Source organism: Antrostomus carolinensis, unplaced genomic scaffold (assembly GCF_000700745.2).
Source record: "Antrostomus carolinensis isolate BGI_N321 unplaced genomic scaffold, ASM70074v2 scaffold13870, whole genome shotgun sequence".
NCBI classification, from domain to species: domain Eukaryota; kingdom Metazoa; phylum Chordata; class Aves; order Caprimulgiformes; family Caprimulgidae; genus Antrostomus; species Antrostomus carolinensis.
Genome location: NW_010286540.1, coordinates 1 through 25,641, shown reverse-complemented (window position 1 = coordinate 25,641; position 25,641 = coordinate 1). Strand labels below are relative to the sequence as shown.

The 25,641-nt window shown below is 39.9% G+C and overlaps 1 protein-coding gene across 1 annotated transcript in view; it reads right to left on the bottom strand.

Moving 5' to 3' along the window:
- Positions 1-25,635, bottom strand: part of LOC104529900 (polypeptide N-acetylgalactosaminyltransferase 9) — a gene marked incomplete at both ends in the record, with an annotated part of 76,527 nt that extends 50,892 nt beyond the window's left edge. Inside the window, one exon of the mRNA XM_010174374.1 lies at positions 25,425-25,635. Coding sequence (XP_010172676.1) covers positions 25,425-25,635 — 211 coding nt within the window. The remainder of the gene's footprint in view (positions 1-25,424) is intronic.
- Positions 25,636-25,641: the final 6 nt, after the last annotated feature.

Sequence of the window (25,641 nt, the reverse complement as noted above, 5' to 3'; positions counted from 1 at the left end):
TGATCTTAGGTTGGCCATTTCATTAAACTGTCTTCAGGTATGTGCAGAAGCATTTAGAAAGTTTTTGCATGCTTGTCTCAGCCATGCTCCTCCTCTGAGCAGTAGAGTAAGTCTTTTTTGTGATCTTAGGCTGGCCACGTGGATCTCTGCCCAGCTGTGTTTTCAGGTAAATGAAAAAACAGTTGTGTCTCTGCTGTCCGAATTTCTGGCCAATATGAGCTGGCTCATGAGTCAAACTTTCCTGCTGTTTTTTTTGACTTATACTGGTAGCAATTCACTCAGAGATAAATCCAAATCATAGCACTGTGTTGAACTGCTGCTTACTAAAGGACACAGCTGAGTGTGCTGAGTCTACACAGGACTTATGACACTGGTTGTCATTCTCTAGTGCAGTCCTGATTGGTTCTATCTGAATTATTACAAATATTCTGATGCCTACAGCTTGCTATTAATGTACAAATACACCAAATACACCAAGAGTTCCTACTCCAAATGGCTAACATTAGCCCAATGTGATTTCCTGGCAAACAGTATTCTTGCCCCTAAAAACTGAACAGACTACTTCATGCATCACAAACCACTCTTCTTTATCGCTCACATTTATTTGTAGAAATGTACTTTAGGAATCTTTTTCCACTAAAACTGGTTCAAAAATGTCTGAGTACCTTCTATTCTTGCTTGCAGCAATCATCATAAAGCAATTGGGTTAGCATCAAGTAATCAACCTGCAGCTGGTATTATACTTCTGCATTCTGTAGGGACAGGGAGAAACTAGCACAGGGGAGGCTCACAATTAGGAAGTGATATAATCATGTCTCCAACTGGGTCATGCAAAGGAGGAAGCTGTAGGCAAGGAATGAGATATTGTGATATTTGAGCTATTTAAGAAGGACTATTTGAATTTTCTAATGAAATAATTTTCTGGAAGAAAAGTGGAGAACACCACAGTCACAGTTTCTGTTGAAACATGACTAAAACTCTTCAAGGGTTGTGTTGCAGTTAGTGATTTCAAACAACTGAAATTCTTTTACCTTACTAAGTGAGGAACTTCAATACATATTAAATATTACTGAAAATATTTTAGGGAGCTTCATTTTTAAGGAAATTGTAACATTTATTATTTTATTCTAATTTAGGATAAGAGGCTATTTGGCACTTTGACTAGCTTTAGCATTTAACATTACTTCCTTTGGAAATATTAGAACATAAGGACCTAATGTTGTCATCCCTGTCCTGACAACTAGTCCTTGCTTAAGTAATTACAGAAATTACATGTCTGAGACTCTAAATCTCCCCTCATCCAAATGGAAAAACACAGCAGTTTAATCTTCTTGCATGATACAGTTTTAGACTTAAAAGACACTAATAGCAAGCAGTGATGCTGCACACCTCTGATTTACTTGCCCAATATATGGCAACTTGAAGGGGGTCTTGGTTTCAGAGAGAAGTCAGCAAGTTCCCTAAAAAAATAAAAAAAAGTAGGCCTTATGAAAAGAGAGTCAAATTAGGCACTTCAGAAGTTAAAGAATCCAGGAAACTAAACACTTCATAAACCCTGCGTCCTTGAAATACTGCAATGTGGAAATTCATTTGCTGATCATTTGGAATCATCTGGCTGGGTTCTGATGTCACATCAAAGCACACTGAAGACGACTTCATTAAAGTGAACTGACCTGCTTTGATGAAAGGGTCTCCAAGATGTGGCGTGCACATTTGACTTTAAGCAACAATTTAATTCCAGTAGTTGAAAACTTTATTCTTTATACTATGTGCTCTTGCAGTTTACGGAACAAAATACTTACATCTTTGTGGCACAGGTAACAGGAGAATGAAACTTTCAACCCAGAGGAAGCATCAAGCACTTTGCTATTTTTCTTATAAGAGAATTAGTTAGATAGCCTTCCAAACCATGCATAATGACTATTATTTCATATATCTTTTTCCTAAATCTAATATTCTAGTTCTTCATGCTGCTAATCTGATCTTGTTCTAGGAAAGAGTCATCATTCTGACTTACTCTCAGGACATACTGCTGGGAGGTTTTTTCCCTGTTCATCGCCACTATTGTAGCCTAGTCTGAGTGACAGTTATTATAGCAATGCAGAAACATTGACCAATATATAGAAGCAATTAAATAAATGATATCACATTGCTTCGTTCTTCAAGAAAAGCACTAAAATGTCTCTATAAGATCCTAGGAACAATGAATATAGTATATTTTACATAAGTGTGTGTTCGTTAAATACCATTGCAGGCAAGGTACAGCAGCATAGCTGATAGTGTAACCCTGTGGCTTGTGTCAGAGAGAAGGATTGAAATCATGCTGCCAGTTCTAAAATGGTGATGGGCAGAGAGGGGAGAGAGGGAACAGTGGCAATGCCCAGTGAGCTGCTATTTTTAAAGCTGTCCTTTCTTTAAATTTTTAGACTAAAAAGATCTACAGCCCATACGCTGGGATCAGTCATACCCAGTTCAATGCTGCAGATGACAATGAGGTCACAAATAATTAGTGTCTGTCATTCATTTCAAATTCATTGCTCTCACTGCAGAGATTTCTGTGTAAGACAGAAATTGCTGGGAGAATGGAGGGCAGAATGAACCAGTCTTAGTTTCTTTCAGATTAATTACTCAGCAGGATGCATAATTTTCTAGGAAGAGGAGACCTTCTATTTTTCACCATAAACTCTGTCACAATGGGAAAATTACTGAAGAGATTTATGTGAGAAACTATGGCAAAAGCAAGATCAAACTACATCTGTGATCATTTTACTGTCCTTTTTTATTATTATTTGCAATACAATTACAGGCAGCTGTAAATCAGGTTCAGCCAAGGTTCTCAGACATAATTAACCTTTTGACAATCCAAAATTAAAATAAGCAATTTAAAATAATTATACATCCATGTTCACAATAGCACAGGTCTGTTCTTAGCCTTTTTGGTGCCTTCCTGCCACTCTGATAAGGCCAGCTCCCCTTCAGCAGCTGCAGCTCTGCTCCCACACCTCATCCCTCTTTCATCAAAAGTCTGCCCAGGTGGTACCAGGGATGGTGGGCTCAATCACAAGGCCAGCTCCATCACCAATGCCACTGGATTCGGCAAGCACTGACAGAAATGCCACAAAATCTCTGAAACGCCCTTGTTGACCTGCCTCAGCCTTAGGCTGAGAAGGGCTTCAAAGCCAGACCTCTGATATTTATCTGCACTTGGACCATCTGCACTCGAACAACTACACAGAAGTATTCTGGTTCCTAGCACCTTAAAAAGAGGGAATAATGCATTTCCTTCTACACAACCCGGCATAGTCACCCAGCAGTTTCACCTGTGACCCCTGAAACACTTCTCTCTCTTTAAAACAGGAAATATAAAGCTCATCAGCAAAACAGCTGTTTCCTTCCTTTTCCAATTATGATTTCTCAGTTGAAAACATCCCTGCATACCCTGTAAGGCAATAAAAATCTTTGGATCCTAGTTTAACCAAGAAAAACAAAACAAAACAAAAAATTCAGGGACAATAGAAACTCTACATAGATAGACTAAGCTGACTTTTAGCATTTCCAGTTATTTCTTTGAAAGAAAAGAAAAAAGTTCATAGACTTTAGAATAAGTTCAGTAATACAGCTAATACAAGACTCACAATATATTTTTAAGCTAGTTCTATACAAAACCTCCCTTCTGGAAGCAGATGGTATGAAATGTAAAAATGCAAATACAAAAATTTGCCAAAACCAAGTATCTTCCTTTTTCCTTGACTCCCATAAATACTGCACAAACGATGGTTAATGAAGAAATTACCATAGCTAAAGAGTGGCTCTCTGTGATTATTGCCTTGGAGAATATAAAAAAAAATTGTTTTGTTCCACAGCATAAATCTGCTGAATGCATTAGCAGCTCAGTGCACCAAAATTAAACCTGGAAAAGCAAAAGCATTTTGCAGTTGCAAGCTCAAGGATCAACAATACCCAGAAAAAAAAAAAAATCTTACTTGAAACTATTTCACTATTTGACACCGTTTCAGTCAACTCTGCCAACAGTAGTATGCAGCATAAGGAGTCAGTAGAGTCTGGCTCATGATTCAATCTAAATGTTAAACTGAACTCTTAGTTTCTGCATATCCCAACTTTCCATATCCCAAATCAGCTTCTCCTGCCCACCCTGCAGTAAGCCTACATAATATATAAGATTTGCTGCCCAGGGAACTGATCTGAATTTTGTCCATATCAAAGGTGCTTACTTTCTGAGCTAGAAGGAATACTGCATGTGGATGAGATGCTTTACATAGAGAAACATTCACCAAACCGCACTCCACAGGGACACAGGCTCCAACTCTCTGCAAAGAAGAGAGCAACAAACAAAACACCATCCAATTTAAATGACTCCAGCACTTCTGTTTACCTGAAATCCAAAATACAGTCCTATTTTTTATAGTTGTAATCAGGTCTGCTGCATCCTTACTTGAAAGATTTATGTCCCCTAGTATCCAGTATCAGCCCCAAGTATCTCTGAATACATACCAGGGAGAAGACAAAGAGCATCCTGTAGCTGATGGTTTGAAAAGGAGAAAAGTACAATAGTTTGTAAAGATGTAGCACTTGACGTGCAACTTTTTGTCTCTAGAAACTAGGAAGTGCAGTGGTTTTGTACCTTGACCTCATCTCCAGACCTTTCTCTTTGTTCAAGTGGAAGCCTGAGATAAGTGTTTCTCAACCTTCATCCACAGATACCTGACAATCCTGTAAGACATTTATCTGCAAGAAGACTGCTGAACGGTGGTGAAGGGCTGAAGTGATTTGGCAGTTCTGCCTGTAGGAGAGCTGTTCCTTTTCTGCCCAGAGAAGCTAGTCAGGCAGAGAGAGTGCAGAATCAGAAGCCTTAGAAATGAGGTAGATTAGGACAAATTATCTGGAAAGAGGGGTAATATCCAACCCCTTACGTGCTTTGCCCTATGTTTCTTCTTTTTAAAACAGACACATTTCCTGGTTGTAGGGAGCACTCTGAGGCACAGCCTACGAATATCTGTCAGGTGCTCAAAGTACATTAGATGGAAAATGCCATAAAAATGCCCAGGGGCTACTATATCAGCACCTGGGCTGGAAGTTGACCCTTATTCCATCCTACACACTCTGCCCCTGCCACATTGATGTGTTAATCCTTAAACCCTTTATAGTAAGCCTTACCAGGACAGGATTTGGCCAGAACAGCTTTTTTTCTTAGTATTTTCATAGCATGTAGTCTAGATTCAGGACACCACTGTAGCAGATGACACCTTAGCCAAGGAAGACAGCTCCTACCCCAAGGAGCTCACTATCAGTGTTGACGACAAGAAACAGATGCAGAAAGATAATCAGGGAAGAAGACAATAAGATCAGTAGGAGAGGCAGAGGCTTCAGTGCAACAGTGGCCTGTGGATTTCATCCAGTCCACATGTCCCCATACACAGATGGCTTCTTGGGGATGAAAAGGAGAGGATTCCTATGGAAAAGTAACCTAGGGACAGCATTTATAGTCTTCTCCAAAATACCATGATCAAGATGTTTCTGAAATGATTCCTTTTGTAGAAAAGCTTGTGATAAAAGCTCCCTACTCATTCAGGTTATTTTGAGATGACGAAAGATGTCAGTTCTGATATATGTAAGACAGGTTTCCAGCTGAGAAAGCTCAGTACAACTCTTCCTGAGTCTATAGAGGGAAGGAGCTCATCGAGATCTCTGGTAAAGCTGCTCCATGACAAATGCAAGATTCCTAGTGCACAACTTAAGACTTTGAGGAAGAAGAGAGAAATATCTCAGGAAATACAAAGAAAAATGTGTAATGGAGGGCCAGGTGTAGGAGACAAGCATAGTAGGAAAAACTGTGTTAGTTGTCTTAGCACAGTGTAGAGAATGACCAAGTCCATCAATGCACACAATAGGTCTGTTGGGGAAAAAAAGGAACATACACCCTTGCAGAGCCATTGTCTTTCCCTGACCTACTATTCAAAGGTGTTTCACACACACCACTGCTGGCTTCAGCAGCCCTCTTACAGGCCTAATTTTTTGTTCATTGGCTTAGCAGAAACAGTAGCATTGCGTAGGCTACTCCCTCTCTAGACACAAAATTCATTAGTGCTTTTTAATTGGGAGAAATGCTGTGTTTTTATGTACAGATATCTAATATCAAAAGTAATTGCTTTTATAGAATACTCATTTGGAGCTGGCTTCCCCTTGAGATAAGAAAATGTATTCTAATTACAACAGATAATTCAGGAGGAGATAAACAGATTGACGACTGGAAGGATCAAGAAACAGGAGCTACATAGACCATTGGAGATGAAGATAAAAGCCCATTTGTGAGGTAGAACATTGATCCCAAGACTACAGATAATGAGAGAGATGCCAGAGTTTGGTCAGAACCTTGATAGAAGCAAAATCAATTTCCTAAAGAGCAAAGATCCTTAAACAAGGGAGATCCATGTGATATATTTTTAAACTTAAATTTTGAGTAACAAAAAAAAAGAAGACCCTACCCCATATGCAGAATTATAAATTATGTATGTGTGATTCTGATTTTTTTTTTAATTTTCATTTTAATGATCAAAAAGATTATTCACAGTGAAAGATCAGTTTGTTTTCTTTAAATAAATATCAGATGCCAAGATTCTTCCTGAAGTTTTAAAATCCCAGCTGACTTGTGGCTTGTGCTGGTGAAACATAAGATGGATTTTTCTCTTCAAGGCTTTGGAGGAAAGCCAGAAAATTCCTCCTCTGGTGATAGCATAAATCTTGAGTTGTGAGAGGGGGAGCTGAAATGTTGGTGTAGCTGGCAGCCCACTGATATTAAAAGGAGACAAAATCTGAGTGTCATCAGTTTGGTATCTGGCCTCCGGCAGTAGCCAATACCTGAGGCTTCAGAGGAAACAAAACACAAATTATAAAGCACTTGGCCAATTAAAATCTGCACAGTCCCTGGAAGAAGAGTTCCCTTCTGAACCCCACAGGCAGGTAACTAAAGCCCTGAAGCATAATATTAGATTACTCTCATTATCTTAACTCAGACAGGTAGAAATAAGTTTAAAAATGCCCAGTGTCCTTTAAAAGCCCAGCCACTAATATTGGGTTCAATGGCCTCCTGCAGCAATGAATTCTCTGGTACTGTCACAGTCAGAGTGTCAATGACTCACATGAAATGGATCATCTGTAGCAATATATTAGATTTTCTTTAATTTTTCCAGGGAAATAGAGGTGAGAAGTCCTGGGGAAAGTGATCATTAAAACAATAACAGAGCCATTCTACAGAAAGGGAAAGGGTCTTCTCCTTGAAGAGCTCCAAGGTGCAAGAGCTAAAACTTTGGGGCTATTTAATTCGATTGAGGAACAAGCTGCTCCAAGCTGAGTTAAAGGGTTTTCATTTCATAAATGAGGAAAAGACCTTTTGAAAAACAAGGCGTTTTCTTGTGTGAATCAGAGGTAGGGAAGGGAAGCAGTGGACTGTTGCAGGAAGGGAGTTCTGACCCAAGGTCTGACAGGATGGAGCCCACAGCTGAAACAATGTTGTTGGATGCAATGACATTTTCTTGCACCTACAGAGTTGACTGCACATCTCTAACTGTTTAAAATACCCCTTTGATTTCTGATGCAATTCTGGATGAGAAATCCCTGATTTGCCTATTCTCACACCAGCTCAACTACAGCAGTAAATCCCACAGGGTTAGGTTCCATAAGGAAGAAATTATCTTTAAATACAAGGAATCTAAAAAAAGCATATGTATCTAACATCAGATCCTATGCAGGCTTGTACTACTCCAGACTCTATTGTCCTGATATTAAAGTCTAAACTAACCAAAGGCTGTATCACATCTGACATTGCCAAGCCTGCTAAATTACTTCCTTTCAGCCCAGGTTTCAGTCAGGCACCCTTGGGACTCTGCTCTGTCTCAGAGGGATTGTGTCCAAGACTAAGTAAGACTCTTCTCTCCTTGCTCAAGGGTGAGCTCTTGACAAGGGCCAGACAAGCCCATCTCCTGCAGCATCATTTTGCAATCATGCTCCACATTATTTGCAGACATTCACATGCCTCCCCACTCATTTACCTAAACAGTCTGCTATTAAATTAAACCAACATAATCACACAGGCAGCTTTCCCAATAACAAAGTCGCATACAACACCTGCCATTTGCATGACTGAAAATCTCACAGTTGTTCAACCCATTTTATACCTCAGAGGATGACAGCATTAAAACCAGGCGTAGTAGCTGCTGGAACTCAAAATCACATCATGCTTGAAAGTAGTATCTCAGTTTTCCACAGCTGTGAAATTAGTGACCAAGTCCACCTCTGGCAATACAACTACCATAAAGAGACAATATAACACCTACGGACCTGCTGGCTATGTCCATTCTTCCATGCTCCAAGAGTCACTATCTGGTGTCTCTGTTGGCCATGAGAGAATCAAATGATCTGAAAAGCTCCCCAGTTTTGTCAGAGCAGTGCTGGTTCTCTGTCTGCTGCCTCTCAATCTCATCATCAGGCATTTGTCCTTGAGAATAGATGGTAGAAGAGATCAGCTGCCATTGAGGACATGAGATTTCAAATACTTCCATCAGATCTCTTAAAGGGCCTGCACTTTAAAATCAGTTAGTTTGGATATCGGTTTTGACAGGAGCCAGAGAGAGTCTCGATTCCTCCGTTTTCCCTATAGTGTGTTATTGCCTTTTAGGCTCTTTAAAAGTGACATACTCTTCTTTTGCATCATTACACAGCAATATTGATGGCTGGCTTCAACACATACTCATTTTCTTGACAGAATGCCTATTTTACATCTGTAGATATGTGTATTTTTCTTGAACTGTGTTCATGTACTTCTTTTTCAGGTGCATCTTTGACACCTCTCAGGGAGTCTGGCTTGGAAATTTGGTTTGAGATAGAACTTGCATCTCTGCTTTTCTTCCTCTTTCCTCCCTTCACTTTATTTTCATATCTCATGTCAACATACCCCACAGCTGTGCCTTGCTTGTCAATGCCAGGCTGCAGTGCCTCCTTCCATCAAACTCTTAATACACATATGATTTAATTTTCTATCAACAGGACAAGCCAGTTCAAAACCAAACACAGGACATATTCAAAACAGTGAAAAAACAACCCAGAATCCAGCATCTAAACCAAAATGCTTGCAAATCAACAATTTATGGCAGTTTTGAAACTACAGTGGATGAAGAAAGTTACTCTGCAGAGTCCTAATTGGTGAGATAAGTCAGCAGCCACATTTATAGCAGATCTATCACCGGATGCACCACAACTAAAGGTTTGATTCTCTCCTGCTCGCAGAGGAGGAATAGGAGTAGGAGTCTACAGTGCCGAGAATCATACTTGGTTTTGTAGTGCCTTGCTTTTGTTTAAGGAAATGTTGAGCCTGGATTTGCTTTTGGCTCTAGAGAGGAAAGTGTCCCCTCTTGAAATTCACAAAAGAAAGCCTATTTAGAAATGAAAGACAGAAAGTTGCATGGATAGCTTATAACATACAATTAATCAGGGATTTATCAAGGAAAAATAAAAAGAATACGGTATTAAATGCTCTGGAGGAAGTAAATCGAAGGATGAGATAGTTATGCAAAAGAACGGAGAAATAAGGATAAATAACAATTGTCAATAAATTTGAGAAAATAAAGATGTAATGTTAGGGAAAAAATATTGGCACATGTTTTATTTAAAAGCAGTAATAAAAACATTGCTTACTTTGATTTCTGCCCTTTCTGGTTTATTGTTGATATAAAGATAAATTGACTCAGACTTCCAGGAGCAGGAAAGCTACGATCCATTGTTACAAGCACTTTAAAAACCAGCACTGCTATAATACCTGATTCATTATTAACAAGATTGGCTCCATTGCATGTTGGTATTTTTAAGAATTGGCTGTGACCTACAGCTAGTTTAAGCCCTGACAAACTCACTGCAAGACAAAGTGGGTTTTGCTTGACAAAGAGGGTGTGCATTTGGTAACAACAAGCTACTTTCATCCACGTACAGAGCATGTTTAAAGCTATCACAGGTATACAGAATTCTGATCGTATATAAAGACAATGGCCAAGTTTTTGAAATTATGGATCAGATTTCTCCAATTTACCTTCCTAATGCCATTGACTGCAATAGTACTTATCTGGTTTCCACCAAGGTAATGTAAAAAGAAACTTTTCAGAGACTCAATTTTTCTTCAAGCTTTCCTTTACTTTATGCAGAAATTCCATAAAAGAATGAATGTTCTTGTCCCCTGATGTGTCTCAAGTTTGTATTTATGACTACATTATAAGACGTACACAGTAAAGAGAGAAATGAAGACAGTGACAGAAGGTGCTTTTATACAGGAGAAGATGGTCCTTCAGTGAAAAGACAGGTAAGAATCAGAATTTGAATTTCAGAAAACTGAGGTTTGAACTTACAGCTTGGACCTGTCACACCTCAAGGACACGAAGCAGACATGCTATCCAGTCGCATTTAAGCTTCAGGTCAGATCCACACTTCCCGTAAGCATTAAGATCTATCCAGCCCCAAATGATCCCTGTGAAAGCCAACGCGAAGCCTCCTGGGCCATGGAGGGTATCTGATGAGATGAGCAACTTGCTTCACACTGCCTAGCAAAGAGCAGCACAAGATCATTTCTCTGCTCCATGCATAATTTAATTACTCAGTCACTACTGAAAGGCAATGAGACAAGCTAGTGGGACCCAAGTCTGCCATTTTAAGAAGCTGAAAATAAAGGACGCTCTCCTGCAGTAATAGTGTAGTGTCAGGGAAATTTCATGCTGCTTTAGTTATTAACTGAAGTAAGCAGGAAAGCAGAGAAAAAATGCTTGTGTTAACATATCACCAATTAACAGAGCAAGCAGAGGAATCCAATGTGAAGATCTGAGTCTGGTTCCTTTAAAAGCTAAAAACTTGATTTTCATGTTTGTGTTTAAATGAGTAAAAATGCCATTTGTCACCAATATGATTTATAGCCTGATTTGCTAAGAAAAAAGAGTTTGGGGGATCACGCTGTCTGCATTTGTCTACTGGTCAGCTTCCCTCTCTCATACCCTCCTCCCCTCACCTCTACTCGTTATATTTTGAGGACTGCGTCTAATTCCAGCCAAAGCTTGGCAGACAGTCAGAGGTCTCAAAAAATTACATTTCTGCAAGTGTCACAAAAGTTGCCATCTGGGAAGAAAGTGGCATTGAAATGCTCCTACTGAGAGAAGAGATTCAGTGAAAGATCAAATACAAGAGACCTGTTGGAGTGATTAGAGACCACCCAAGAATTCACCTTTACGGTACCAACCAACAAGAAAGTCAGCTTTCTTGGTTTTGCTGCTCAGGAAACTAACCACTTATTTTAGGATTAATTGTGGTAATTACTGGATGTCTAGGTCTGTTGGATTCCTGGCTGTTATTGATATTGTTGATTAACAATATCATAAGGTAAGATGTTGCACAGACTAGTCTGGACTCAGATCTCCTCAGTTAAATAGAGGACAGAGATAAGGGGAGGGGAAGGAAAAAAGAAGGGAGATGAGCTGGCACCACAGCTAAAGAATAAAGGAAAGGTACACCTGGAAATGAAACCCAGGTCTCCTGAGCCTGGGTCTTATATTTCAGCAGCTCTAAATGTTTTCTGAAAAACTAGCACTGAAGCTGCTCCTTTAGCCCCCAGTTCCTGTTTCTGTGAGCTTACAAACACTTCTTGTCAGGTGTTAGCAGCAATGATGAGAACCAGGGTAAGTGATAAAACATCATGGTCACAGATTGGGAGATTCCTAATGAAATAATGAGGTATGCCTGTGACCCCATTTAAAACCACTTTCTCTGTAAAGATACTGTGTTAAAGAAAATTCATACGGAAATGCCTGACCCACTAAATTCCCTTAGGAAGGGAGAGACACAGATTTAGAGGTGAGACACCATGACAGCACGACACCACTCCATGCAATTCTGCCTGTATCCCCTGGCATTTATTAAGAAATTAATCCTTCTGTTCATAGTAGGGGTGCTTTTCCCTCCTATCTTTGAAAGGAATATAAAGCAAGGTACGATCCACAAAGCCTAGTCAGCAGAGTATCAAACAAAACCTTCTTTGGGGGTTTCTTTAGTTGGTTGGTTTTGGGGTTTTTTGTGGTTTGGTTTGGCTTTTTTTAACAGGGAATTTATCAGTTCAGTATCTGTCAAAATACTTTTGAAAATAATCAACCTCTAGTTTCACAACCATATGCTGAGACACTCGTACCTAGCACAGAGAAGCCACAGGCATGCAATATCACCCGTCAAACAGATTAGAGGCACCTTCTTCCAGTTCAGGGACAAAACCAAAAGATCATATGCTGACTTCTTTCTCTAAAGTAAATTTCTACTCAGCAATATCTGCTTTTGTTTTCTGACTGTACAGTGTGCAGAGGATATCTCAGCCTACCATCACAAAGAGCATCGCCTAGTCATGTCTAATTGGTGCTGATCCTGCATTAGCTGTCCTGTCCTTTGGGCTCAATTCTGATCTTGCTACTACAGTGCCAAGTAGACTATATAAGAAGCAGCCTTCATCACTTGAAATTCTGGTCCAGAATAGTTATCAACAATCTACCTTAACATGAATCGTCAAACTGTGTTTATGGGCTTTACCATAATAACCTGCTGCACATTGTGCTGCAATGGGGAACTCCACCTCTCCTTAGAGCTAGAGCAGTTCTAGCATGATGTGTGCACAGACCCTGACTCCAGTTCACTAGTCCCATGCTTACTTCATCGACTAGAAACACCTTTAATAAGAAGAATTTTACATTCTCATTCTTCCACAACCTGCACTGTGTCTTTAAGACAGCAGTATTTGTGCTCCAGCTTCTTGTCAGGATGATTAAAAGCTGTGAGATGACTAAAACAACAAGTTCTGGAGCATATGCAAAAATGCCCTCTGCAATGATCAATGCCTTCTCTGAGGGCTGCTTCGCTCAGCCTGTGCCCATTGGCATACCAGGTTGCACCATCCCAACTTCAAAGTTATGCCAGGTCTTTGCTCTCATGAATATTTCTCTTCCACTTCTGCACATCTTCTGTTCACTCTTCTCACGGTGCAAGGAAGACTCCAAAATAATCTCACTTTCTGAACTTTTTAACGTGTGACAGAAAGAGGGAGACAAAGAATCATCATTAGGCAGGTTCAGAATGAATCAAAGAAGAAATTCTTAATTCTCTGACCTCACCTAAGAGGGCTCTCTGCAGCCTGGCTTAGGGTTTTGTAGGTCTGAAATGGGAACATGGCTGTGAATATGGGAACCACACCAAGCTGACTCTTTCAGAGAACAAAAGGGTTTACATATAACCCCACTAAATACTAGCATTATAAAAGCCACTTCCTTTCCAGGATTAATTTTCTGTTGAATGAAAATGCATTGAGCCAGATGGATCTATTTTAGGAGGAGGATCAGGCTGGCACAAGTCTAAACTCAAAGATTATTGGTTTTGTGTATTCAAAGCTGGAGCAGCTGAAAGCAAAGTGTTCAGTGCAGGCGCTGACATGTTCAGGTGTATGCCTAAAGGAGTATTCCAGGAAAGATATATCAAGTGAGTTTGCCAAATATTAAATTGAAGAAAGATGGGAAATTTCTAATTAATACCTGCTAATCTTTTCACTGCTCCCTACAATACTAGCAGTGCATAAACAAAAGACATTCTCCAAGTGTTGAGAGAGCTGCAACCTCTAGCAGATGCAAAAGATCATTAGGAAGTGGGAGGAAAGACTGGTCACCAGGAAGAAACACACAAGCAGGCTCCAGTGAAGCATTTGGCTGCCTACATCCGTGTGATGGTGCTGAAAGTCAGAAGCCTAAATCCACAGACCTGGATTCTAGGATTCTTAATGTAGCACAAATTATGTAACAGAACTACCAAAAAACCATAGTTTCCAAACCCAAGGTTAACGCAGACTAACACCTAAACCACTCAGCCACCCATATTTCCAAGCCAAACCCACTCATGGCTTGCGTAAGCACCAACTATTTCAGCAGCTAGGCAGCTTAGTATTAGGTTGTTTAATAACTTGAACATGGATCAGCTCACTCTTACCTCATATTCCACTCCCATCTGTTACATGGAGCCACCTGCAATCTATCATCATGTTTTAGGATTAACAGCTCTGTGCAGCAAAATCTGTTTTTCCTATTAGAGGTGTGAACAATACCTAGTCCCTGCTCAGCACCTCTGGTACAGTGCTTGTAACAAACAACGCAGCAATACGTGAGCCTCGTTGGGCAGCTGACACCAGCACAACAGGTATCAGCATCCTTCATCAGTAGGTTTGTGCTTTTGGAAATCACCAATGAGATTGAGTTTTGCAGATGCAAAATTGTGCAGCTATCAGTAGCCTCATTTTACACATGGCTGGATGACTAGAAATCTGCCTTAGAAGGAATCTATAAAGCAACTGCAAATTTTAATCCTGAGGAAGACTAACCTTTGGGTTATACAATGCTATTTCAATTGGGGATATTTTTAGTCTTATCACTGCCTTCAGTTCAGCATGCACAGGAAAGAATACCACCAATCTTTTCTACAACACAAGGCTTGCTTGAAAATGAGCTAATAAAATTTTTTTTAAATAAAATAAATTTTTATTTACAAAAGCTTCACATCCTAGAGGCGTATGAGAGCTGGAGAAAAAATAAATTCAATTTCTAAAAGGGCAGTAAGGCCCCATTGCCAAATAAAAATACAAAACCAACATAAAGAATCCAAATGAAAAACAACCAATTAACCCTATCACCCCGCCAAAAATGCCACACACACACGAAATGAGACGCAAACTTCTCCAGTATTGCAGGAGAAGGCATTCCAGCTGTCATGGTGGGTACCCTCCAAGAAAAATGAGCTCCTGTGCAACAAATCCCCTTTTGCTTTGCAAATAGTATGGCAGTACCTTGGCTAGGATTCTAGTCTGGGCTGTGGGAAACAGGAATTGGAGACTGTGTGACCTTGCACAAGTTCCAGCTTTTGATCCATTCCAAAGTGCTGTAACACACCGGGGATAACTCCTAGGTGCTAGCATCTGGGGTCCAGTCTGAGTGCTTGCAGAAAGGACCTGCTGTCTCTCCAGGGAGAGATCAAATCTTTGGCTGAGGCTTGGGATGGGGCTAATCAACAGAGGACACTGAATAGGTGGGAATGAAAAGTACCATCCTTGCTTTAAAGCCTGAAAACACTTGCCCACATAAGACCCACAGCTCTAAAGAATGCAGCAGAGGTCTCATTCTTCACCTAATAGAAAGGGGAAGTTTTATGATCCTTTTTTTTTTTTCTTTTTTTACACAACATACTAGCGGTTGAAGCATTCAGCGAGGATGTAGATAACCCTTATGCATTTAATTGCATATGCTGCATAAAAATACTTATTCAATCAAATCTTGAGGAAAAGTCTAGTTTTGGATCCCAGTTAGACTCCCGTAATTAAGCACCAATTTGTCCAGTGCTGAGACAAAAATTATCACAGACAGAAGCAGATCTCAAAGGTCAAAAGCAAAGGGCTTCACTGCCTGAGGGATGTTCACAGGACCACAGGCAGCAGCTGAGGGGGGGTTGTGTCCAACAGCACATGTAACGGACAGGGTGTGAGAAGAGGATTCAGTTTTTCTCCATGGTAGGCAGATAGTACTGTGCAGTGTTGTGGAAACAGATAAATCAATCTCTGAACAAAGCTTGTTCAGATACCAGGAGCAAGATAGCCATGATAAGGCTGCTAATCTGACCTCCTGGTCTGTGTACTTCTTTTTGCAAAATGCAAACTGGAGCCAAACAGTGCAAACACAGAAGCAATCAAAGACTCCAGTCGTAGGGGTCAGCGGTAGAAAAACAAAGCACACCAGATCTATACTAGAAAGGGGAATCACTCAAAAACCTTCAAGGAGGAAAGATCAACCATACTAAAGTAGTACTGGGATGCAGCATGAATTTATCCTTTATACTACATATACATCATCAGAACTAGCCAATATACTGCTTGTCCTGTGGCAGAAGTACCTTCACTCGGCCAAATTGACTACTGGAGTTACTATGCTGATAACTACCATCTGTGTTGATGCTTCTTGATCAATAGTACAGATGAATTCAGGCAACTGACTTCAACAGAACTAAGTGCATGAGCTGAGGAGAATTTGGATCATTGCTACAGGTATAAAAACCTATTTCAGCAAGTTACGCCACGCAACCAGCATCTCTGTCACTGTCCACACAATGCACTGCCGACAGCAGAACAGGGGTTGGCAGGATCTGTGCTTTTCTTAGACAGCAGTGTCGGATTTGTACCTGACTTAGATTCCAAACTAAACATGACTGCTAACTGTATCACAGACATGGTTTTTAACAGTTATGCCCATGAACAAAAACTGGTAACACACTGGTAAGTAATCCCACAGAGACCAGCTCTGTGCTTCCTGAGTCTATGAAGTCTTTGACAGGATATTCCTCACAGGTATCTCTGCGCAGTCTAACACAGCCCTACATGAACCTCTGTACTTGTGTTTCACAGTACCTGAATATTTAAAGAACTTCACAGAAGAGAGACACCTATCAGGATCCATTTTCTTCCCTGATCTGTTTTATCAGACATTAATTTGGAGATCTTTTATGCTGCTTGTACCAAGTGGTGAGTCAAACACAACTCCAGCAAATCTGGTTTGAGTCATACCTTATAAAGTGTGTGAGATCCTTACACTACTAGTGAACATTTATTCTCATGAGTACTCTGGTAAAGACAACTGGATTGCTGTATAAGTAGCTCTGAAATCTAAGTAGAAGGTAGATAATTGAGTTCCATGACTGACTTTGCCTACATAGGCTCAGATTTTCTCCTCTCCCACCTGCTGCAGCTAATTGCCTGAAGAGGGGAAAGCAGTAGTTTGTACAGGAATTGTCGGAGTCCAGTGGTACACAGATAACAAAGGCCTTTACATCAGCAGCTTCTTTCCTCAGACATATCTTGGCCTTGCAGAGAGGAAGGAAATGTCAGGGAACTGTTGGAAGACAGCATGGCTATACCATACCACACCACTGCTGTACCATTTTACAGTGGCTATTCAACCCAAGGGAGATACTGGCATTACAGCAGCCCCTTAGGCATTTTCCCTAACATTTAGTCCAGGAGGTTAAGATTGAAGCAAATGCACTAAAGAATCCCAGAGGCCCACCATGTTCCTTTGTGTTTTCATCCACTTAGTTTGGGTTATTTAGATTTGATTTCCAAATAATGCTGTGAAATAGGCAAACCTCTCCTGTAACATGCTGGCACTAAATACCTCTGCCTGACAGAATTATTTTTAAGTATCAGTGCTTACAGAAGCTGTTTCAAAAACCTTTTCCTTGGTTTAGTTTTCTTAATCATTGCCCATTCTCACACGATGACATGCAAATTACAGCTCAAGTATTAAAAATATAAATCAGACTAGTGGCAAGTGAAAGGGCTTCTAGAGAACAGCTCCATAGGAGGTGGTGCAAGGCTGAAAATATTCAGAAATCTATATTCTCACCTTTTCTAAAAAGGTTTTGCTCATTTACTTAGACATCTCTTCAGCCCTTGAGAAAACTGTGTCCACACTGCTTGTGATGACAAAGTAAAATCAGGTCTATTGTCTCCTTAGCTATCTACCCTGCAGATAGATGCCCTTGGACTGTCCTCCAAAACCAGTAATCAAGGACATACTTGGGGGTGAGGGTGGGGGGGAAATTCTATACTGTCTTTTGCCATTTGTCAGATTCCCAGAACTGGCCCTTTTCTATTGCATTGTTTCACTAAAGACTTCCCTCACTAATGATACTAACCAATTAATGGTCCCAGCCTCGTCCTTGGCTTGAGAGCAGAACCCTCAGAATAAATCATCCAAGTAAAATAAAGGGAGAGGTGTGTAGCCACATCTGCTTTGCAAGACAGTTTTGCAAGACCAGGCAGAACATACACAGAATAGCTTAGCCTGATGGCAAAGAGTAAGTGGGTTTATTTTATACTGAGGACAGCTCTTTACTCCTCTTACTACAAGACCAACAAACATCTACAGTCATTGAAGCGAGCCCTCTCAACACACATTTCAGCAAGATGACGTATGAGGTGTAAATAAACAAACACACACAATTATTCAGAAATGAAACGGCCCGAAAAATGCAGTAAGAGAAGTAGGAAACCGGTGTGAGAGCTCCTCTGGGTGTTCCACTGGATTTCCCACAGAAAGTGCTGCTGTACTGTCTTTCTGTGTCTAACAACGTGTCCAAGTTCGATAAACCAGGTGAAATAAAAAGCTAGTGCAAAGAAACACAGAAGCACAAGCCCACTTCCCTCACCGTGGGAGGAGAATGTCAAACAGAGGGATAAGAAAGCAGAACTCAACTCCAAAATACCACTCCCTTAGACATCTACAGACTTACATATACACACACAGCCCATTCCATTTAGATCTACAACAGACCACAGGTGCGACATCAGTTCAGCAAGCCGGTTGGTGAAGCTTGATTTAAAGAAAGGCCATCTGGCACTAATAGTAATCCCATCCTCCGTTACCTCTGTTTTAGAGGACCTCTTGTTAATGCAATAAAGGCCCTTTCCTACTGCTTCAGAGTTCAAAAAAACAAGGCCAGAGAAGTCATACAGATTATCCACACCACATTCTTGTAGGCTAGAAGTACGGATACTGTGGGAAATGAAGAAGAGAGAACAGAAATTAGAGGTAAGCTAACAATGAAAATATGAAGCCTACCAAGCTTCAAAGCTATCTTCACCAGGTTAAATTCCATACTCTTCAGCGTACTGGGGAATTTGCAAATAAGAACTTGAAAGCCCAGCAGATTAAACTGAGAAATAAATCACAGAACCAAGATTGTCACCTTCATTGCCAGCATTACTACCATGCATTTAAACTCAAAGAAACTCCAGCTAAACGAGAGGACTTGAGACCAAGTTGCATCATGCTGCTCTCTGATTACTCCCTTCTGTACCATAAGTCAAGCAAATCTTGGCTCAGGAGATAGCTTTGCTACAGGGAATTTTTATGGTCTTTTTACGTCCTACAGGACTGGCTAAACAACCAGCAAGTATCAGTCACACTGTAGCTTGTCTCTAAAATTGTCTGGGAAACCTAGATATTCAAGAAAACTTGGAAGGATAAAAGCTATGGTGAAGAAAAAATTCAATCTGTTTGCATCTGCCGCGCTGTCCTTGAAACAGGTTTTGCCTCCACCTATGAGGCTTTCACATATTCACAGCCATTTCCATGGCACCATAGCTGTGGGTTTTAGGAATAGCAAACACAAGTCATATACACACCCTATTAGTACATGGAAGCTTTAGCTCTGTGTTCTCAGGAGAAGACAACTTTGAGTCAGTGGGGAGATCTCTATCTGGTTTCCACTCTCAGATGCTAGAGTTCTCTTATTTTAGAGGACAGTTTTAATCAATAGGACAACAACAATGTTGGAAGCAGCTCTGCTGTCATTGGCTTTTTTCCTTCCTGTTATCCAGAATATCACAGGCTCTTTTTCTTTTCTTTTTTTTCCCCTTTCAGTTTGTTAGTTTAAAATAAGTGATGGAAATGACTAGCAAGTGAAACACCACAAATAATAACAATAATAAAAAGTATGCCAAGTATACTAAGAAAGAGAGACTCGGTACCCATTAGTAAGGTTAGAGAAGGACATTAATAAAAGGAAGATTTGTTAAACATGACTCATTTCTTTTCCTTCCTTTCATAAATCTTATTATTTCCTTGGAGGACAGCCATGCACTCAGTGGCTGGAACTGCATTCTTAAATGATGCTCTTGGTTTGACTACTATCTGCCTTATGTTACTTTAAAAAAAACTAAATAAACAAAAACCCCTCCACTAAACTCAAAAAACAATCCCACTTCCCACTGTCAAGGGTATTAAGTTAAAGCCAGGATTTCTAATCCTCTAAACCTGTATGGTGGTTATAGATGTGCCACAACCACAGTGTAGCTCTTCACTAGACAGATAACAGACTCATATTTGCTTTTCTAACTCCAGCCACATCTACAAAGAAATGGAAAGAAACTGAAATGGAATACCCCCCAAAATGCAATGAAACCAACATCAATCAAAGATTTTCTTTCCACTTCTGTAAACACTGCTTTTAATCCTATATAGTACAAATGATTCAAGTTCTACACAAATAAATGAGTCAATGATAAAATTATCACAATTTTTCTATCAAAATGAGCTTTCTTTCCACCTACAAATGCAAAAAGCAGAAACGTTACCTAAAAAAATAGTTGTTACCGATGTATGAAACACAGAGCAAAGTGAGAGACTCTAAAATCACTGATGTGCTGCTGGAATGGAGATATATTTTTTGTATTTGCCAGTATTTTGAAGACTTGAATGCAATTTTGCCCATTTTACAAAAGAGATTTACCTTCTTTTTTCTACTAAACCTTTAGAGCTTTTCTTCCTGAAGTGCCTAAATAGAGTAATAATATTTCAAACATTATGTTGTATTTTTTTAGGGGCTATCCAAATATCAACTTACAATGTTTTCTTCCTTTATTTTGGGGAATAAAATCTTGGCCTCCTGAAATCACTGATTATGAGTTTCCTTAGCTGCATAAATCAAGACTAACATAGTTAAAGCCAACGTGAAGTAGAAATCAGTCTTTTTGGACTTGACCATCACTTTGCAATACAGAAGGTCAGGCCTGTAACAATGTTTACTTACCTAAGCTTGAGTAACCGATCCAGAAAAATTGAAAATACTTGTCATATGCCACATGGTAAACTGCAGCCTAACTTAAAAAATAAAAGAAAAAGGAAATGTAGTTGGTATTTTAAACTCCTGCATTCACTAGGCCCAACCTTGTATTACTTTAAAAAAAATCCTCAAAATGAGACCATATGAAGAAGCCTCTGAGCAGTACCAGGAAAGCACACGGCTAAGAGCAGTCCCCACAAATAAGCTGATACTTTTGGAGATAATTATGTGCTAATTTTGTCAGATGTATGTTAGCATCAGACCATAATCAAATTAAATGGAAATATTTATAACATGAGAATCTGTATGTGGGTATGAGAAGGTGCAGTTTCATTACTGCAAGGCTGGCAGTCACACTTAATCTTCCCCCATGCACATGTGGCTTTACCTCTCTTCTCTGCAAAGGAATTACTCTGCAGCTGAAAGTTTCCAGCTGTAAAAGCTTCTTTTTGACAAACCTGATGTGGACATTCACATGATTCACCTGCAGCATGTTGCCAACCCTTATTTTCAATATGGAAATTTGGAACCATTTTCAACCTGACCCAAGCTGATGAAGAATCAACTGTCCTTTTAAAAATACTACTGTACCTTTTAAGTATGCAGATTGCCAGGCTGAATTTTAAATGCAATCACTTTGCTTCCAGTATACTCTAAAAATCAGGAGTCACAGGCTGCATGAATCAGTCCTCTACACCTAGGACCTGCTATTTCCATCATTGTAAGCCTGCGTGCTTCAATTTCATGAATTGTCCACTTTTTTCCCCAGCCTCCTCCGTGAAATGCATATGCAATATAAAACCCATTTATCATACTGGAAATTGCTATTGTATTTAATCTTCCTAAAGACAGCAAAATAAAATTATGATGTGTAAAGAATTATAATCTGTCAAATTCAAGGGAATACTCCAAACTTATCCCTCCACATCTGCAACAGAACAGGTCAAAGAGGTCTAATGTAGAAGATATGGGTAGGAAGACATGATGTGAGTATACATAATGAGAAGATGAAAACTCTCTTAATCTTTGCAGATTGAATGAAATCTAATTACATGCTGTATTGATTGTTGTGTATTACTGGAAAAAGACAGTGAAAAGGGAAAAAGGCAATTACAGTGAAATTGTAGTCTGACCCTTCAATTGCTTTTGGCAGGAAAGGTTATGCGCTACTTGGGGCATCAAAAATTCTTTATCCTCTATGGTAAAATCATTAGCAACAGACTCAGATGCAGAACTGATTAGGGAAAAAATTCAGTCAATTAAATCTTTTTTATTTTTTCCCCATTTACAAAAATTAGAGGCAAAAGAAGAAAATACCAAGGTGTTATCACTATGCCATTTCATGAATTGCTACTAAGTCTATCTGGCATTAATTCTGTGTTGATTGACAATAAACCATATTCATCAATAGAAATACCATAGTAAAAATTACAAAACATATAGACTGATTAACTACAAGATCTCAGTTATTAAAAATAAATGTTATACCCATAGTCAAATATTAAGAGATAATAACAAAGTTTCACCAAGGAAATTCCACAGACATGTTTCATCGCCTTCCTTTCCCTTTGCACACTCATTCATTTACTTCCACCAAAACCAGCAGCAGCTGAGCATAAAGAAAGCTTTCAGAAATACTATTTTTCTAAGTTGATAGAAAACCAAAGCACGAGCCAACTGAAAACTATTGTTTGGGTGTATGTCTGCACAGCTCTGCAGGGAATCTCATTCACTCTATTCTAAAAATTCTTGTTCTGCCAAAGATAATTGCAAGGACCAGCTTTCTACTGACTTCCATGCATGGTCCTCTGGTACTACACACACCTCCACAGGCGTGTATGCACATTTTTATTCAGAATGAAAAGTTAATGAGTTCTCTAGTGATCAGTTTCAGGTTGCCTCTTTATACAGTTGTAGCATTACTGATTATGTTTATTTTTCCTTGCAGAAGGAAACTTTCAAACAACTTTTCTTGGATTGCATGAAAACAAATAAGTGTGTCAGAAACAGAATTGCATATGGCTGCAGCTGCAGGGCTGGTGTCTCACAGAAGTGTCTCTCTGTTGCACTGAATCTTCAACAGAGTCCCTAGAAAATCCAGGTAAGATCTTACAAGTTTAGGACTAATCCAAAGAGAAGAGAAAAATGAAACAGAGGAACACAGAGACTATTACTAAAAATGTAAGATATTTAAGAGGTGTCTCTATACTTGCTGATCTCAAACCAGAAAGAATCAAGAGCAGAAAATTGAAACACTGACCTGGACAGGCCTAGCGTTAAGAATAACATTGTGCTGGACTCAAACTCCTGGTGCTTGCAGGAGTTCTGGGTATGCAAGGAATTCATATTCCTTGCAAATAAAATCTATCTACCCATATCTGTCTCTCCCTATAAAAGTGACATTGACCCACCTCATGAAAAATAACATCCAAGAAGGCCTCACACAGCTCTCTAACCTTGTAATAAAGTAGTGTCCAGGCTAATGTCTGAGGAAACCTTGCTCCACACTAGGATGAAACTGCAAAGCTCCAGAGCAGACAGAGAGCTTTTGTAATAACAGTCTTGCTGTGAGACATGGTAGAACATTGTCACAGACAGGCTCCCTTGAATCTCAATGCTGCCAGAGCAGCATTATGCCCATTAATAGCATAAGTAATGAGTCATGATATTAAAAACAAAATACCAGTGAGCTAAACGCAAACACAGATGCTTAATCCTGATTCCACTTACAGTGATGCAACTCAGATTATGTCAGTGGGGCACCCTTTAATTTTTAGGACTTCTTGGTTTTGTTGCCACATGATGGAGGGACAAGAAAAAAGAAAGTGACAAAGTATATTTTCACAATTATGACAAAATAATTAATCTGTGTTAATGCACCACTATGTAATAAAAACCCTCAATGACATCAGAGAGAAACTGAAGGAAAATGAATAGGAAATTTGAATAGCTCAGCTTAAAAAACTATTTTCCTGTGTAAGAACTTTAAAGAAGAAGAAACTGCCTACAGTGTTTATTATGAACTGAAAAAGCAATGTAGCATTTAAGTTCAAGTAATATCACTGTGAAGTTCCATATCCAACAAACCAAATTAAAGAAGAAGAAAAAAGTCCCCAAAATAGAGGCATAGTTTTACAGAGAATTTCCTGTTTACTGTGAAGCCATAGTCATTACGTGCAATGGTGCCTGCCTGGTACATTAAGGACTCCTGCTGATTCTCCAGTGGATGCTACACTGAGATGAAACCAGAGCAGGCAAATCCTACACAAAGTCTCACCTATGAACAAGAACAAATAAATTCAGGCCCAAAAAACTCATTCAGTTGAGCTATGATGGATATAGCTCAGGGACTGATCTAATTTAGTTTGGGAACTCTATGGCTTTTTTGAATTTGGAAGGAGAATTTCCCTCTTAAAGCCTACATTCTTCAAAACTGCTCCAAAATAGGATTAGGAAACACAGCTGTTGACACTCTTCCTCTAATTAATGAATGTGTATTTTTGTGACTAACACTCACACTCCACATTCGCCTTCTCTCTTCTTTTTACACAGATGAGTGCGTAAGGGGATGCCTGTTCTATAACACTTGCTGGCATAGCCTGTGTATTACCATAACAGCCTAACCTACTTAGATTTATGCAGTCATTCAGAAAGTAGTAAGAGGAAATATACTTTATCTTAACCCTCCTATTTGTCTGCATTTTGATACTACAGTAGCCTTTGTTAAATCAATGTTATGAGTAAGATTTTCACCAGCAGCCCAGAAGCACATTTGGTATACTTAAACATATTTACACTGGAAGTTTTATTTGGTGCTAGAAACGAAATGTTACATTTATATTGTAATTTCATGTAAGAGTTCACTCCTTCAGCTTCTTCTTGTCCAAAGCACTCATGTATTTAGTTAGTCACATACTTATTTCTTTGATGTTCCTCATTTAGAACTTTATGAATCTATGCAAATACAAATGCACTTGGCTTGAATAATTTGTTTCTTTATGAAAAATTAGTTATCCTATAACAACTTTTAGGCTTAGCCTATTCTAACCACCATGGGAGTGTTCTTTGCTTACCTACCAAGATTTTTCAAGGCTAGTGAATTAGAATGGAACGTCATAAAAAGAAGTGGTGGATGCTTCCCCTCCTCCTCAAAGATAATATCAAATTTAAATGGCAAAGTCATTAAGGAAACAGATGGGGGCTATGTTTAAAGAGATCGTTAAAAGTACACAGCATAAGAACTCAGTAGACTCTTTTTAAAGTAGTTCTGAGACCAAGTACATGACTCCCAGCTGTAACCTGACAATATATTCGCTATACAAACACCTACCCAGGCAGAGTTAACGCAGCCAGGCACACTAAAACCTGGTACACTTTGTAGGGACTTCCACCAATCCTTAAACCATTAACTCTGCAGCTTCCTGAACTTTGTGTCTATTGAGGAAGTCCTGACTTTGCACCAAGAGTTGGCCGGGTTAGGGGGGGGGCTCAACAAATCCCTCCATCCAAACCCTGCAGTCCTCTCTTGCCCTTTGTTTTCAGCACTTCAGCAGTGGGGTCAGTGCATACACTGCCCGGGCTTCCCTCCCCAGCGGGCTGGCACTTGGGGTGCTCTTCCCCAGTTTGTAGCACCCTCCCAGGACACATGGCACCACGGGACCGGTGCTGCATCCCCTCCCAGCCCTCCGTACCATTGAGCTGGTTGTAGACCACTTCCTCCAGGTGGTCCAGGCGCTGCAGGATGGACTCCCTGTCGGCCAGGCTGCCCACCTTGGCTCCGCGGCTCCTGGCCCGGCGGTCCGCGCTCCGGACAATCTGCACCAGCTCCTGGGAGCGGTCCTGGATCCTGCAGTAGACGGAGAAGAGGATGATGCCCACGAAGACCAAGATGTTCACCGTCAACAAAGT